At 41.5% G+C, this 17,666-nt stretch overlaps 1 protein-coding gene across 1 annotated transcript; it reads left to right on the top strand.

Moving 5' to 3' along the window:
* The first annotated feature begins 233 nt into the window (after positions 1-233).
* Positions 234-17,228, top strand: LOC117383540 (N-acetylglucosamine-1-phosphodiester alpha-N-acetylglucosaminidase). The gene is made up of 12 exons (XM_033980736.2): positions 234-390; positions 2,225-2,427; positions 3,203-3,467; positions 4,375-4,514; positions 4,686-4,794; positions 7,873-8,001; positions 9,192-9,394; positions 9,698-9,745; positions 10,443-10,568; positions 11,569-11,700; positions 12,248-12,329; positions 13,416-17,228. Exons 1-12 carry the CDS (start codon positions 314-316, stop codon positions 13,648-13,650), a joined length of 1,749 nt encoding a protein of 582 aa, XP_033836627.1. The 5' UTR covers positions 234-313; the 3' UTR covers positions 13,651-17,228.
* Positions 17,229-17,666: the final 438 nt, after the last annotated feature.

Genomic DNA, 17,666 nt, shown 5'->3' with positions numbered 1-17,666 from the left:
GAACATTTCCATCTAATATCAAAATAAAAGCTTTTAAATTCAGCAACATTTTTAACAGGTAACTTTCAATATTTGATGTATTTTTTTCAGTATTATAAATTTTAATATTTAATGTATTTTGACCAAACTGACCATCAGTCTGTGTTTTTCGATAGTTAATAAAGTTATTTGATCTTTTATTTTGTAGTACCGCACAGACATTTCGCGTTTATCTCGGTTTTATTCGGCATTTCGGGGCTCGGCTGCTGCCACCAGGGGATGCGGGCTGTAACCGGGGGAGCGAGCACCGTGGCCGGTTAGTTTTGCTCCGCTTATGGCCGCAGCTTGGCTCCGGTTCGTGTGGCCGCTGCTGGCGCTCTGTGTCCGGCTTCACGCGTCAGAAAACCCGCGGTGAGTTTCCAGAATCGAGCTAACGGCGGCTAACGGCTAACGTCTTATCTAGAGATTTCACACAACACGCGATAAATGATGCTTAAATAAACTATCGTCCTTCTGTACAGCCACAATTTAAAGTTAATTCCTTGAAATATTGCCACGGCAGTTTGTGTTTAATAATTATATTATAACATATGGGCTTTGTGTGAGTTGTGTTTTTGTTGTTGAATGTGTTCAAAGTTCCCACAGGTGAATGAACTTTAACATTTAACTGTCCTGGACATGAGCTCAGTAAAAGAGGAACGTTTTAAGTCTGGTCTTAAATGTAGAGACTGTGGGGCCTCTTTGACATGGGCAGGAGCTGATTCCATAACACAGGAGCTTGGTCAGTGAAAGCTCTCCCTCCTCCTGTGCGTTTAGACTCTAGAACCATCAGTCCAGCCTTTGGAGAGCAGAGTGCTCTGTTTGCATAATATGGTACTATAGAGTCTGTAGATACGATGAGGCCATGCCCTTTATGGCTTTGTAAGGCCATATATGGCTTCACTACAGTTACTCATTTACATTTACTCACATTTACTTGAGTAACTTTTAAAAGAAATTGTACTTTTCAGAGTACTTTCTTATCATTATCCCTTTTACTCCTACTTGAGGAATATATATTTATTGCAGTAACAGTACTCTTACTTTGAGTAAAGGTTGTGTTCCTCTTCCCTCTGAGTGAGTCTAAAGTGACTTATTTCTATATATATAAAGTGACTTGATCTTTATGTTGATAATATGAAATTATGTGAACATTTATGTTTCTTGCAGCTCCTTCAGATTTGATTTAGTTTGGCTCATTTTTGTGTCTGTTTTATGTTTGGACCTTCATATTACATTCATGCACACATTTTATTCATAATATGGTACATTCCGACAGTTACTCTTTAAGTTACTCTTTCTTGAGTAGTACTACCCAAATACTTTTTTACTTTCTACCTCGTATGCCCTCTGCTCTTTGGTCAGCTGAAAAGGTCTAGCTCATGATGACATTACTTTTTTGTTTAAAGCTTTGACAGATTTCCACAGGTTTGGTCTTTTGCAGCGAAATGTAACTGCAAAACAAGAGGATATTTGGACTCATGAAAAGTTTGAGCTCCTAATGAAGCGTAGATGTTCATTTTGTTGATGTTCAGCGCATTTAGTGGTTTAGTTTTCGGAAATATTTCAAAACGTTTGTTCTGCTTTCTTTGGGTTTCACTTTGAGAAAAACGTTGCAGATAAAACCAGGAGATGGAGCTATAATACTGTCAAAACGTTATCTGTATCTGCTCTATTTAATATTTCTACTGGAATAGACCATGATGGCTGGACGTGCCTCACATAGTACTGTGAGGCACGTCCAGCCAGTCCAGTCTAGTACTTACATAGTAAGTGTAGTAGTCGAATAAAGACATGTCTGTAAGCTTCTGATACAAAATGCAATTACAAGACGCCATAATAATTATGCATCCTGGGAAGTATTATTAATACATATTATTAATCATTATTTTTTGTAAAGTTAGACCTGTTGGCCCATATTTGGCTTATATTTCCACTAAAATACATTTGCTGTCATCCTTAAATCTCCAACTCTCCAAAATGTTTTTAATATATATATTTATATATATATGTATGTTCCAGTTCATACACTAAAGATGGGCAGCCCCTGTACAGCACTTGTGTCATGTTTTATTTGATCTGCTTCTCTCCCTCCTCAGACCCGGGTTAGTTACAGTGTAACAGTGTAATCAGTACTGTTACTTGAGTAACTGTATTGATGGTGCAGTGTAACGGTATAGTTTTATCGTCCCTCTTTTCTCCACAGACCTGGCTTGGACTTGCTCCTCCCGTACTCTCACGGTCATGGTCCTTCCCACTCCCACCGCTACGTCAGAGACTGTCAGCCTGTGGTCCATGGGAACAGCACCCATGAGACGTGGAGGTCCGACTCTAGTGAAGGAGAAGAGGCCCAGTCTGCTGTGTTTGTTAGCGATGTGAAGGAGTCCTCTCCTCTGCGCTGGGTCTACGGTCAGTCACAAGCAGCAATTATCATGGATTTACTACAACTACTACTACTACAATCACAATCTTCCATCGTTTTATGATTAAATAAGCATTTTCCTCCTTTATCTGAGCTTTACATATGACAACCAATTCTATATAATACAGTTTCGGGTTGTCAAAAGTATCGAAAATCAGATACTAATCAATACTAACACGTATCAAAACTAGATATTCATTGTTTGCAGGTATCGATACTAAAAAGTCCCATTCATAGGACAGAAATTAACCTTTCCTGAATATCTTTAGACTGATGTTGAGTTGTATCTTTCACAAGTATAAGACACATAGACTAGTATACACACCATGGACCACTGTGAACCTACTGGATGAGTTTGAAACAATATTGTGACAACACTAATGCAGTTAAATGACTAAAATGGCTAAAATAAATGAACATATATGATCAGGTTTATTTGTGAATTTCCCTTTTGGAGATTTCCTCTAGCATGTCCTTTTTTTATTGCAAAATCATATTGTCTCATGATAACAGTGTTCCCTTGTGAAAATCTGAATGATAATTAGGGAAGGAATGAGTCAGCACAAAATAATTGATAATCGCGCCAATTCATATTAGACTTTCACTTTAATTGCCACCTGGCTCCATATTGGTTCTACATGCTAATGTAAACAAATTTAAAGCCCAAATATCAGTATTTTACAAAAATGTCCTCTTTCCGGTGTGCAAAATGTTAATGTGATTAGTGTGAGACTGTGCATCACTCACTCCCTTCCCCTGCAGGTCACATGACTGTAGTGCAGGACCCCCTGAGGACCCTCTCAGTGGTGGAGCCCGGAGGAGTGGGCGGCTGTGGGCGGAACCATGTGACCCCAGTAGAGCTGACGGCCCAATCAGGAGGCTGCATTTATGCCCAGAACGCGGGCTTTTTCAACACCAGCAAGGGGCAGTGTCTGGGAAACGTAGTGAGCGAGGGGCGTGTGGTGAGGAGCACCGGAGTCCAGAACGCTCAGTTTGGGATCAGGAGAGATGGCAGCCTTGTGTTTGGGTGAGACAGTTAATGTGCACACTACAAAATGTTGAATCATTAGTTACAGATAAAACCAAAATAGGGTGCTATTTATTGGCCATGTACCCATGCTTTGGAACTTTTTCAATTTGTCAGTCTATGATGCCCCACCATGCAACTTTTTGCCAAAAAGTACACAGCCCTTATTTTGGTAGGGCTTTTTATTTTGACAGGGCCTTTATTTTGACAGGTTGTTTACATTCCTCAGCTGAACTTTGGTTTAAGGCCAAACCTCTGCCCCAGTTTAGTCCAGACTCCAGTTGGCCATCGCATTTGTCCTGGTTCAAGCTTAAATCAGAGCGACTCACCACAGGCAGGTCACATGTACTGAGGCTGGCACCTTAAACCAGCCTGTTTTCATTAGCATTTTTTTCCTGACTCTTGTCATGAGTTATTTCAGTTTAAAGATAATGGAGCCATTTGGAGACACTTGAGTCTCTTTTCCACAGGCACGGTCCTCTTAGGGTCTTGGAATGGGTGCACAACAGCTCTTGGCAGCCTCACTGTTAGCGTCACTGCTTCCTGTCCTGTTCAATCTCTATGAGGTCACACTGAAATGATTAAATATTTAAAGATAAGGCAGTGGACACAAACTCAAGTAATCTACATACACAAAGAGTCGGGTAGTCTTTAAGACATTTTCACTTTAATAGGTTGTTTATTTTATATTTTACACTTTTAACAAAAGTTAGCGTTAGCTATGAGACACAGTGAGCTAGCTAGCATGCTGTGCACAGAGCCTATAGTGCAGGATCATTTGTTTTTCCTTCTCCTTTATAGTGTAACACACTATATTGTTCCTCTCCTCCCTCTCTCTCCTCTTCTCTCTCTTTTCCTCTCCCCTCCACTTTTGCTCCTCTCCTCCTCTCTCTCTTCTCTGTTGTAGGTATCTTTCTCAGGAGGAGGTTCTGGACCAGAGGAACCCTTTTGTGCAGTTGGTCAGTGGAGTGGTGTGGCTACTGAGAGACGGACAAGTTTATATCAACCAAAGTCTGCAGGCCGAATGTGACAAAACCCAAGAGACTGGTACTGAAGACATCCTCTGCTCCTCTGACCCTCTCCTCTGCTCCTCTGACCCTCTCCTCTGCTCCTCTGACCCTCTCCTCTGCTCCTCTGACCCTTTCCTCTGCCCCTCTGCTCCTCTCTTTTTGATCCTCTTCATCCTCTGACCCTCTTGTGTGTGTTTTTCTTGTACAGGAGCATTTCATCACTTTGTGGATGTCATTTCCGCTCGCACAGCAGTGGGACATGATGTTCAGGGCAGAGTGGTGCTGGTTCACATCGATGGACAGACTGGAGTCAGAGGGTGAGCTCTTGTCTAGAGAAAATCTTTTTAGATTCACTCCACGGCTGTCATATCGCTTCTCAGCACCGGTTTGAACATATTCACAAATACAAAAACATATGTTTTTCCAAGTATTTGAGCAAAATATGTCCTGCCCCAGTACATATATATTGAGGTTAAGATAAGTCTGCTGTGTACTGTTTGTATCTATTAAAAAGAATTGTATTAACAAGCAAGAAGCGTGCTGTTAGTATGCTGGTTGTTGTTAGCGTCACCATGATGTCAAACTAATTTTTGGTCTCTGAGAGTTGTGGGAAGCGCTTACAAACTCATCATTGTGAATAATTAGGATGTTCAGAATGTCGACTAACACTACTTTTCCACTTTTAATTTGAGCCTTTGATTAGATCTAAACAAACTTGCTCTGATACGTTTGCTTTATTCATTCCAAATATTGACAAAACTCTGAGCTGCACTGAGGACGGAGTGAACAGGAAATGAACCAGGACTTACGACCATAAAGGAGCTCTCTCCAAAGCCTAAACAGTGCCCTGGACTCATTTGGGTTTATTACAGTGAGAGCAGTTGGGCTGGGCCATATGACAAACAGATGAATCCATATTGTTTTCTGATCTCAATTTTCAATTAGATTATACTTTGTCTCATTTAAAGCAGAAGGACTTTAGATATTAATTTAGTAAACAGGATTTGCATTTTTTTTTTTTTTTTATTTCTTCCTCCAAAGACTTCTGCTCCAAACCACATGCTTTTATTGAGAGAGGATTGGCTGCTGATGTTGCCGTAAACATCAGCTCCCATTGGGCTGTCCCCACATGCTGTCGGCGCCCCCTATGGACAGCTGCACATCACACTAGTGAGCAGCCCATTTTTTTCATTTGTACCAAAATGACTGCGCGACGCTGCCCAATCCTACAAGTATCACAGATTAAGAAAATAAAACTGGAGAAGGAAGTGCGTATGTCACAGTGGGCGTGTACAGCGTCTGGAGGACTAAAGGGGAGAATGAGGGTGGAGGAGGGGCGTGGTCTGGAGGTATAAGGAACAGTGTGATTGGTCTAACAGGCATCCACACTTCAAACTCCGCCCCTGCAGCCAGATGTTTGTAATCATCATCACCTGTCTGTAATCAGGGCAGTCCTGTGTGATGTCACCAACTACTGCAAATTTCAAAAGCCACTGAAAGCAGCACACACTTAGGTGTAGGTGTTTTTGACAAGAAAACTGAAACTTTACCTGGTTTGTACTAAAGTGATCCAAAAAGCTCTAAGGACAATAGACAACGCTATTTAAACACCATATACACAGTTTAGTAGCAAATTTATTTAGTGATTAGTTCCACGTTAAAAACGCAGAGGAGCACCTGATGACTTGTACCACCATTAATTTTTTTATTTTTAGTTTTGACCTGAAGACCTTTAGTCAATCCATTTATCGATGAGTTTGACTGGAGCTTACGGCATCGCTGTGATAAAACTGACCCTGTAGGCTTGAGACCTTTCCTCTTCTTTAATTACAAATCTTGGCAACAAATAAATTAAGCTGTTCTTTAGGGTGGCAATGATTAATTGGCTAATCACAAGTAGTGGACTATAAAAAATAATCATAGTTGTCAACCTGTCCTGATCAGCTTTAGAATGATGTTGAGCTGTATCTTTCACAATAATAATAATAATAATAAATTCTATTTATATAGCGCTTTTCAGGACACTCAAAGTCGCTTCACAGTGGATACAATAATAAAACATCACAAAAATTTACAACATAAAATCAAGCATTAAAAGCGATTTTGAACAGGTGAGTTTTGAGTTCTTTCTTGAAGGTGGGGAGGTCAGAGCAGTCACGGAGGGGTTTAGGTAGTGAGTTCCAGAGGGTGGGGGCAGCGATGGAGAAGGCTCTGTCCCCCCAGGTTTGGAGCTTGGTCCTACAGGGCAGGGATAGGAGGTTGGAGCTGGAGGAGCGGAGGGAGCGAGATGGAGTGTGGTGGTGGAGCAGGTCTGTGAGGTAAGGAGGGGCCAGGTTGTGGAGAGCTTTGAATGTGATAAGAAGGATTTTGAAGTGGATGCGCTGAGGGACAGGGAGCCAGTGGAGCTTGTGGAGGACAGGAGTGATGTGTTCATGTGAGCGGGTGTGGGCGAGGAGGCGGGCAGCGGAGTTCTGAATGTACTGTAGTCTGTTGAGGGTTTTGGATGGTGTACCATAGTGGACGCTATTGCAGTAGTCGATTCTGGATGTAATGAATGCGTGGATGAGAGTTTCAGCGGCAGAGAAGGTGAGTGATGGGCGGAGACGGGCTATGTTTTTGAGGTGAAAGAATGCAGTCCGGGTTATGTGCTTAACGTGGGGTTCAAATGAAAGAGTGGGGTCGAGGAGCACACCGAGGTTACGGATGAGTGAGGATGGAGAGAGTGTGGTGTCAAAGTGGAGGGTGAAGTGTTGTGAGGATTTGGCGATGTTGTGTGGACCGATGATGATGAAGTCTGTTTTGTTGCTGTTAAGTTTGAGGAAGTTGTGATTCATCCAGTTTTTGATGTCAGTTAGGCAGTGGGTGAGACTGGAGTGGATTGTGGGGTTGATGGATGTTGTGGAGATGTAAAGTTGGATGTCGTCAGCGTAGCAGTGAAAACATAGACTAGTATACACCATGGACCACTATGAACCTACTGCACACTGAGGGAGTACACACATGTAAGGACACATGGGACTAGAAAAGAAAGTACTACCATTTAATGTGGAAAATCACAGCACCGGTATATTGTCTAAAAAAAAGAGTGTTTATTATCATCGTGGTATTAGAATCAGTATTGAGTATCAAGTCTATTCCTTAGTATTGAAATCGAGCTTGGAATTTTATTACCGTGACAACACTAATGAGAAGCCTTTAATCACCATATTTCAACCTTTCTAAATACACTATCAACCCATGTACAACAGAAGTAATGGCTTGACTAGTCAACAGATCAGAATATTAATCCTTAAAATTAAATAAATTTGGACACCAGTCGTGTCCAAATTTCCTAGGGCTGCAGATAACGTTCATTTCAGCAGACATCTTTGGTTTGACTCAGTTCTGTGTTCCAGAATGAATCTGTGGGAAATGGCCGACTTTCTGAAGAAGAACGGAGTCATAAACGCCATAAACCTGGATGGAGGCGGATCCTCCACGTTTGTGAAGAATGGAGCCTTGGCCAGCTACCCCTCTGACCACTGGTGAGGCTAATGCTAATGCTACCCCTCTGACCACTGGTGAGGCTAATGCTAATGCTACCCCTCTGACCACTGGTGAGGCTAATGCTAATGCTACCCCTCTGACCACCGGTGAGGCTAATGCTAACGCTACCCCTCTGACCACCGGTGAGGCTAATGCTAACGCTACCCCTCTGACCACCGGTGAGGCTAATGCTAACGTTACGCTTCTGACCACTGGTGAGGCTAATGCTAACGCTACCCCTTTGACCACCGGTGAGGCTAATGCTAACTCTACAGGCTACGGGCTGGTAAGTACAACTCGGAACTTACCAGCAACAACCACTTTGACAAAACATTCAAATGTCAAAACAAACGGCGGTTTAGGAGTAAAAAAGGGAGAACATGAAGAACTAAGAAACAGCAGATTTCTGCAGAATCAATCGAAGCACAAAACTCTTATTTATCTCATGTAAAAGAAGTGATATATCTAGTTGTGACACGGCGGAGATGGAGATGTCTTCTGCATTTGAGAGACATGTCAGACAAATGAGTCTATGGTTGGACTGTCCCAATTTAGGATGCAGGTTTGACATGCTCTGTGGTCCCAATACATACCCTTCTGGATTCTAACAGGATTTAGAAGGGACTGGCTGCTTAAGCAACCCACTGGTGAGGCTTATGCTAATGCACATGTGTTGGTTAGTCATTCTATAATCTGGGTACATAATCCAAAATGGGTTGGGCTCACGTGACATCAGCACATTGTAAAACGCTTAGAGTTTAACCTGAGCTGGAGACAGGTCTGAATGCAGGTGGAGTTTGCTGTGTAACTGTCTGCAGATGTGTTGACCTGGTTTATGGTTAATATCTCTGTAATTACTGGGCCTATCCACATGAAAATAATGCTGGCACAAAGTCAGTGTAAATACACAAATGATTTTTCCAGTATAGCTTTATAAAGTGGTGCATCCCCAAAGACTTCATTGTCGTCATTTGAAAGGACTTTAAACCATAAGATTAATATGACAAGTTTGTGGAGTTTCCCAAAGGTTCAACACTTGTGGATTAGAAGTTTGGAGACTTCTTTCATAAATCTCCCATGGAGTTATACCGATCCCTGCACAACGTCTGAAACTATCATTCCGTTGTAGAAGGATAGGCAGGTTGATTTATGCTTTTTCTTATACTGAATGTTCCTGTCTGCACCTCAGTGTACCAGAGAACAGGTGGCGCTGTGCCCGAGCTGTCTCTACTGTGCTGTGTGTGCACCCCCGTCGCTGTGAGGTGAACTGCAGTAAACACGGCCGCTGTGTATCCGGTCGTTGTGAGTGTGAACGCGGCTGGAGCGGAGAGAGCTGTGAGAGAGCAGAGTGTGAGACGGAGGGCTGCGGGCGCCACGGGATCTGTACTCAGGGTATGTACTTCTACTAATACCACGAATACTACGGGTACTATTAATACCACTGATACTACTAATACTACTCTAATACAACTGTTAATGATAATAATACTGATCATGTGAGAGAGAGGGGCTGTGGGCGCCTTGATCTGTACTCACAGTCAGTACTGATAATACTAGTACTAATACTGCTCTTACTACTGCTAATAATACTAATGCTACTGATATTAATATTGGTAATAATACTGATATAGTCCTGATAATATGAGAGTACAAAGAGGAGATGATAAACCTCCAAACCTTGTGTGTGTGTTTCAGACGGCTGTGTGTGCGATGCTGGATGGACCGGACACAAGTGCAGCCAAGGTAACAGCACTTAGACTGTAATTTTTTATATTTACTGTCTGTGTACGTCTGTGTAATCCCTCTGTCGTTCAGGTCTGATCCACAGTAAAAGCCAAGGTTAAGGTTAAGGTTGTAGGAGTGAAGATGTTTTGCTGCTGATCCAAGCCTCTTCTTCAGCTCTGGTCAGATTGCTGTTGGACACTGCCTTATATCTGTCTGAAGGGAGGAGCTAACTACACTGAAACTGGAAATAGCTATTGTTTTCAGTTTCAGCCTAATGGGCCAGGCTAGCTCTATTGTCCTGTTTGTTTCCTTTGTTTGCTTTGGGTCCGAGGATGGAGTTGTATACGGGGGGTGATTTCTAAGGCCCCCATTTCTGTTCAAGGAAGGATCGTCTTTCCTAACAAAAATAGCTGCTTTAACTCCTCTCTCAAACCATTTCTGGCTCAGATCTGCACCTCACTATTTTCAAAGGAGTGGTTAACTTTTATATTTATTATCCAAAATATAAAAGGCAAAGATCGGAGGTATCACTAAAGAAAATATACTTTTGACCACTCATCCAAGAGTCGGTTCTGATGCTCAAACTAACACACCCTAGTTTTTTATAATAAGGAGTATCTGTTAAATCCATTGAATTACTCCACGGTGTGAATATTTTGCTGAATCGCTCCTGGACTTAATGAGTCGTCTAATTCAAACGTCTTCTCTTCCTCAGAGTGTCCCTCTGGTCGCTATGGTGATGGCTGTAATCAAACCTGCACCTGTCTGAGGGGCACCTGTCACCCGGTGCATGGACTGTGCACCTGTCCTCCTGGATTCACCGGGAACATGTGTGAAAACGGTACAAGGGTCACACCATTTCAGTGTTCACATCCACACCATAAATCTGATCATGATTCTGGAGTTATCAGATTATGTTAATGTGATGTAAACTGATTGTTCACATTTGGAAATGTATGCCAAAAGGGCAAACTACTGTGGCTAACGCAAGAATGAAAGAGACAAAGTTGAAGATTGACATAATTATTTAAATCAGACTTTTTCTGCAAACTGGACTTTTCAAATCTTTAACCATCATCTTGTAATTTCTTCTTATTCACCCTCATTGAAGTTCTATTTGGAGTGATTCATGTTTGAGTAATCTTTAATCTTATTTACTCTTTTTATCTTTAATCTTATTTTCAAGACACCATTATGTCAATCTACCCCCGATTTCACCTCCACTGGTACACGCCCACTGTGATGTACACGCCCACTGTGACGTACGCACTTCCTTCTCCAGTTTTAGTTTCTTAACCTGTGATACTCCTAGGATTCGGAAGGGTCCCATAGTCAAAATGAAAAAAAAAAAAAAACAGTATGCGACGCTTTGTTGTGATGACATTTATGGTGACATCAGCTCCCATTAGACACCGCGGAAGTTAAAGGACTTGTTTCTTTTATTAAGTAATTTAGATGACTATTGTGATTTAACCTGTGCAAATTATAACATGATGATCCACGGGTGTCATAGATTATAACTTTATAGTAGGCACAAACACAAATTCATTATACTTTGCCTTCTACATTGAACAATCCATTGATCAACTGATGCGTGTCATCAGGTGTTTTTGAAGATCAGATTTTTCTTGAGCATCAAAAATCTGATCTAATCTGATTACTCTACAGCAGTTATCTGATTTGTACTGGTCATGTAAATATACCCTGTGTGTGAACCAGAACATGACTAAATACAAGTCTGTCTCTTTTGAACCTCCACATGTCCTCCTCTCCTCAGTGTGTCTAAAATGAGAGATGTTTTGATACTTTGTTTGATTGATACCATGTTCTCCTCTCATCAGTGTGTCCGTTGGGCTCATTCGGCTCGTCCTGCTCTGAGTTGTGTAACTGTTCAGACTCCTGCTTTTGTGACCCTCAGAGCGGACACTGCAACGCCTCTATCACCCCAGAGACCAATACTACACTGCACACAGGTACTTTATCATGAACCAGTACATGAATTCATAGCAACCAGAGCCAATCTGGAGTGACGCTGTTGAAGGTAACGCCCCTTCCCTCCCGCAACACTGGTTTAGCAGAGGGCAGGTGCTTAGCAACACTGTCAGTCAAACCTGTTGCTAACACTAGCGGGAGCAACCTGGGGAAAAAGGGCACCTGATTTGTCTTATCAATGTTCAGATCTTAATTTACGGACAAAATGGTGAAATAAAAACAGTAGGATCCTGGAGAGCATTTTACAGTCAACATATTAAGACCAAAATGATGAGCCTGAGGGCAGCAGTTACAGAGAGAAGCATTTTTTTCAATAGAATGTGAATTGGAGTCAGAATCAGTGAAGCCTGAAGTGTGCCCAGGCTCACTGGTTATAACCAACTATACCTAATAGTCCCTCAGTCACACTGCACACAGATACTGCTCAAATACATGTTATAACTGTCTAATAACTCAGACAGACCAACAGCAACTCAAATAGTCATTCATCATTAAAGCTGTGGTTTATGTGTTTGTGTTTCTCTGCAGTGGGGCAGTGTGTGGCCAATCAGATGTTTCGTTCCTGGAGACGAGACGAGAGGTCTGCACTGGAGCTGCGATACCTGTCCGAGTGAGTGTCTGACACATCTGACCCCTGACCTTTGACCCTTTACCCTCTACATATGCACGCAGCAGCACAGACAAGACCAGAAACATGTGAGACCAGTTTTAACCCCAAAGGTTTCTTCCTGGTCCAGGAATCAAACTCAGGACCTTCTTACTGAGAGCTGGGAGTGCTAACCATTGTGCTACTGTGAATTACCCCTGGTGACATTAGTGTTTCCACTGTCTACAGTGATCCACCCCATTTGAGGGGTCCTAAGTGGACCACTGGAGGTACTACCTTCCTACCTTCCAAACTCTGACGTGATCTTGTGACAAACCACCGTATTTCCAGTCATGTTAATTATATCTTGAGCTGGTACGCTCTGCAAAACAAACTTGCATGTCTTACATTTCCAGTGTTTCCTGTGCATAATGCAACTAGCACTAGCAGACCCCAATGTATTACATAAAGAGAGGTTCAAACGTGGTGTCGAGGCCCATAGAAGTAAATGCAGAAAACGTCATGATGAACTAGAAGTAGTTTTGTGCTTAGCTGTGCTTAGCTTTAGCCACGTCTCACAGCGCCACAAGAATCACTGAAAGTCTTTTTGTCAATCGCTGAGATCGGGCATATGATTAAAAGTATAATTCAGGAAAGATTTACATTTTATTTATAAAGAAAACATGAGTTATGTTTGGATGAAATCAGTGAGTCACAGAGCAGAGCACTGCCCCTGGAGTCCATAGCATGGAAACACAACTGAGCTGGAGTGACCCGCTCCAAAAAGACCCGCTCCAACACCCAAGGGAATTGTGCCAGTGGAGAAGAGGCTGCCTAGTGTTTGTTTTGTCCCAGTTCTGATTTGGTGATTGTGTGTGTGACTGTATCCTACATCAGAGATAATGTAATAGTATCCGGGTTAGCAAAACACTTATACAGTTATGTGGACACCGGAGTGAGAGTGTGACCTGCAGCCTCACACAGACGCTCCCATCAAAAAGGAAGGACAGTTTGGTGTGGTGTTTATTACTATTGTAGGTTCATGAACAGGACCTGTTCTGACTAAACCACATACATTCAAACATTCATCTCTCTCTCTCTCACCTTTAGGCGTTCGTGGCTGATCATCGTCATCTCCCTCCTCCTCCTCTTTCTCTTCCTCAGTCTGTCTCTGCACCTCTTGAGCTTCTGCAGGTCATCCTCTCTCTCCTCTGTCGTTGATCGGCCATATTCCTACGTCCCTCTCCACGACATCAACGGCTCCATCGCCGAGGGTGAGGCAGGTAAAACCAGAGCTGACTCGGACTCAGAGGACGAGGTCTGGACCCCGCACTCCGTCAGATGACACGCAGCAACACTCTGGTCTCTTTTAATGTGTGTCTGTGACACATGAGCTAAGGAACAACTCATCTCATCTTTTATCTGAGTAGAGAAAGACCACATCAAATGGACATCAGCAGTGACCAGGCCTCCCCTGCCTCCCCTGCCTCAAGTAAATGTCCCATTCATTTTTCCCATAGATTTTCAGAAAAAAAAGTATTTGTCCCAGAATGGGGAAATTACAATGTTGCAACGCACAGTTCAAGAGAATAGGAATGATACAAAAATGATACACTATGCAAGTATAGTAAAATCAAATAAAAACTCACTATTACAAGACCTATAAGTGTATTTCAGGTCTGTTTTTGAATCTTTATAACCGCTGAATCCGGGGTTGTCAAACTTCTCACCCCAAGTACCACCAAATAAAGAGAATACAAGAGCCACCAGACCTAAACCAGGTCTACAACAGGACTGATCCAGGCCTAAACTGGGTGTAAAATTGGGCTACATCATTGCTACAGAACCTATACCTAGAGATCGACCAATATGTTTTTTTTTTTTTTAATGGCCGATGCGATACAATTGTTTTAGAATCCAGAGCAACCGAAGCTCTGCCGATATTTTTTGCCCGATTTATTTTGGGCATTTCCCCCAAATGATCTCACTTGAATGTACTACAAACTGACCCACAACCTTGTTTTACTACAAATATAATATAGAGCTGTGTAGACACATTTTGTGCAGTGCCCTCTTCGTTCCAAAGTGTTCAAATAAAGCTTTATGCTTAAGCAACCAAAGTAAAAGATCGACTTCTGCTGGAGATTTAAGATTTAAAGCCCATATGCAAAAAAGTGCAAATATCGGCCAGATATATGAGTCCGCTGATATCTCAGTCTGTCTCTACCTTTAACCATGAAATTACCCAAAGGAGGACCAAACACAGATACATTTTACTCTAAATGAAGCAAACATTAGAATTGTAGAGGAGCTTGCGTGCCACCAGTGGTACATGCTCCGCAGTTTGAGAAACCCTGCGCTAAGTTTTAATTGTGGTTTTTGGACTGAAAACAACCGTGTCATGGGCCTTAATTACCAACACTGGTTAGTCTCCGCCTTTAAACTCCTGTTATTTGAAGTTTATGGTAAAAAATGAATGGGACGTTTACCACAGCAGTGGGCAGGACTGTGAGCGCTGAGTACTTGGTCAAAAAAATATTCAATTAACTGCCACAGAAGAGACAAAACCTGGATTCAAGAGAAGTCTATGGGTCTATGGAAGCGCCGATGAAGATGTGCTCAAATCACACAAGTCTGGAGGCCAAGGATCTGAATATTTCAACATCAGGACAATAGTGATGAGTTTACAGATGTTTATCTCATCCCCACACACTGCAGGACCAAAAGTGTTTGGTTTAGTCCTGGTTTAGTCTTGGTTTAGTCCCGGTTTAGTTCTCATTTAGTTCTCATTTAGTTCTCATTTAGTTCTCATTTAGTTCTCTTTTAGTTCTCTTTTAGTTCTCTTTTAGTTCTCTTTTAGTTCTCTTTTAGTCCTGGTTTAGTTCTTTTTGTTTTCGGTTTATTCCTGGTTTAAGCCAGGCCTACACAGAAGAGGTGGATTTTTTTTTAAATCTTAAAGAACATATATTACACAAAATTGACTCCTGTTAGTTTAAAACCATGTTCTAATGTTGTTACCTCCTCAAAAACAGACCTGGAGTTGTGTTTTGTTTCATTCACACATGTTTGAGTAACACTTCATTATTAGTCTGTCTACATATCGAAAGCTCAAAATGCGATGTTCCACCTTGTGGTGTCATGAAGTGGTAGTTTTCAAATTAAATTTTCAAATTTTACTTTTTGTTTTGTTTAGTTCAGTAGACATGGGCAATTTCAGGGCTGAAATGATTCTAATGAAGCTGTGGAGTGAAAAAAACACAGTGGAGCACTTTGTATATTACCACATGACATCACAAGGTGAAACGGAGAGAAGAACTCAGCCTAAATATGCCGAGTTTGTGTGTTAAACCTGTTTAAATGAAAGAAAACACAACTCCAGGTCTGTTTGTGATGAGGAAACTATATTATAACAGAGATCAGAGAATAGTGTAATATGGGCCTTTTAATCCAGGCCTGTGCAGAGGGGTGGTTAAACTTTTTATCTTTAAAAAGCACTAATAGCTGTACAGTCACAAGCCAGCATTAACCAACAGTTTTTCAGTGAGTCACTCTCACCTTTTTGTGTAAAATCAAACTCCTAAACAGGACCATGAACACTCGGACTGATCACAGGCTCCTGAAAATGTGCTCTTTAAATACATTTTGTATTTTTTTCTTGAGTTTTCAGATCTTAAAACTATTTTCAATGTGTTTGCTAATGTGTGCATTGCGTCTCCATGGTAACTGCTGAACATTCCACCACAGACATGCATGTAGAACTCACTCAGTGTGATGTCATTGCAGAGTATCAATAACTTACTATACTAGATCATTACTAGTACACAAGTCAGGGGGACTCAGTGCTTAAGAGCTGCTTGAGACCAAAACGTTTGGGAGCCACTTAAAGACGAGCACATGCCTTAAACTAGCAGCTTGTTACAAATGAGGATTCAAATTAAAGCCAGAATGTGGATCTCATAGGAATAAAAGACATGAATGCTCTTTAATATGAGCAGTGTGAATGTGATGCTCCATATGCTCTGCTACACTGTTCTAATGGGATGAAATGTTTCACAGTGGGGCTTTAACCCTGTTCTAATGGGATGAAATGTTCCACAGTGGAGCTTTAATGTATTTTCCTCCTGAAAAGCATCCCTGGAGTTGTGTTTTGGAGATTTATGCGGTCTCCCTCTGCACAGCTCACATACATGCTGGTATGCTCCTGCTCCACTCTCATTGGTGGGATTCTGATGATGTCATACTCCTCTCCCTACTCATTACCCTGTACTTTACTTTGAAATATCCGAAAGGTAAATCCACAAATGTTGAACCTGATCATTTCTTGTGTTACAACACAAACCTTTGAGAATGTTGTGATGTCATATGAAACACAATTTTGTTTCAAAAACAAAATAAAATTTGAAAATTTGATTTCATTGACATAAACAAAAAAACATTGAACCAGTGCCATTTAACTCAATGATAGTCCAAGTTCTTCTTCCATAGTCTTCCATCTGCTCCAAACAACATAACAGTACTTTCAAATTTCACTTAATGCCCCTAGTCCTGTGGATGAGTAACTGTTGTCTAAGTTACTCCCAGTGAAGAGTACTTTGAAAATACATTTATTTGCAGAATACTGAATACCTGAATTAAAATGTATTTTGTAATGTGTCTGATACATGGTCCAATCAGAGCACTGTGTTCTGAATATTCTTAATACTTTTACAGAGTTACAAAGAGTTATTTTCCTTGCACTATTTGTTATGCATTAATTACACACGCACACACACGCACACACGCACACACACACACACACTGCAGGAGGGCTGTTTTATTGAATGGTGATATTTCTCTGGCGTCTGAATGTAACTGCTCATGTACTAAAGTTTGTCTAAATGAGATCAAACTACTGAAAATGTTTTAATAAAAGAGTATTCTTTTATGTTTGTATTTATTTATTTGATTGTGACGGTGCATGCTCATGAACAGACATGATACAACATGAACGTAAACACAGATTATAGCCAAAGGATCATTTCCGTCCGTTGACCCAAAGGCTGACTGTACTGGCTCATCTGTGACTTTTTTGCCTGGGATCCAGAATAAACACTGAAGAGTTTCAGATGGGTGTGATTGACAGGTAGATTGGCCAATCAGGGACACGTATGGTCTGTCCATATCAAAACAAATATGGCTGCTGATGAGGACAAAATATCACAGGACTGAAAAACATGGAGGATTTTTGCAGAATCAATAACTGAAGCACTAAACTGTTCATCTGAGGAGAGAGATGTCATCTTATTTGTAAATGATGAGTGACGAGTGAGCTCCTTTGTTTCACATGCGTCACTGAAATAAACAAATCTGATTGGACAATCA

Source organism: Periophthalmus magnuspinnatus, chromosome 16, assembly GCF_009829125.3.
Source record: "Periophthalmus magnuspinnatus isolate fPerMag1 chromosome 16, fPerMag1.2.pri, whole genome shotgun sequence".
In the NCBI taxonomy this organism is placed as follows: domain Eukaryota; kingdom Metazoa; phylum Chordata; class Actinopteri; order Gobiiformes; family Gobiidae; genus Periophthalmus; species Periophthalmus magnuspinnatus.
The sequence above is the reverse complement of the archived record's forward strand: the minus strand, read 5'-3'. Positions and strand labels throughout refer to the sequence as shown.

Excerpts from the sequence above, each read along its gene's own strand:
- LOC117383540 (XM_033980736.2), top strand. The coding sequence starts at position 314 with ATGGCCGCAGCTTGGCTCCGGTTCGTGTGGCCGCTGCTGGCGCTCTGT. Across the intron at positions 11,701-12,247 it reads CAATACTACACTGCACACAG|TGGGGCAGTGTGTGGCCAAT; the intron begins GTACTTTATCAT and ends GTTTCTCTGCAG. Across the intron at positions 12,330-13,415 it reads GAGCTGCGATACCTGTCCGA|GCGTTCGTGGCTGATCATCG; the intron begins GTGAGTGTCTGA and ends TCTCACCTTTAG.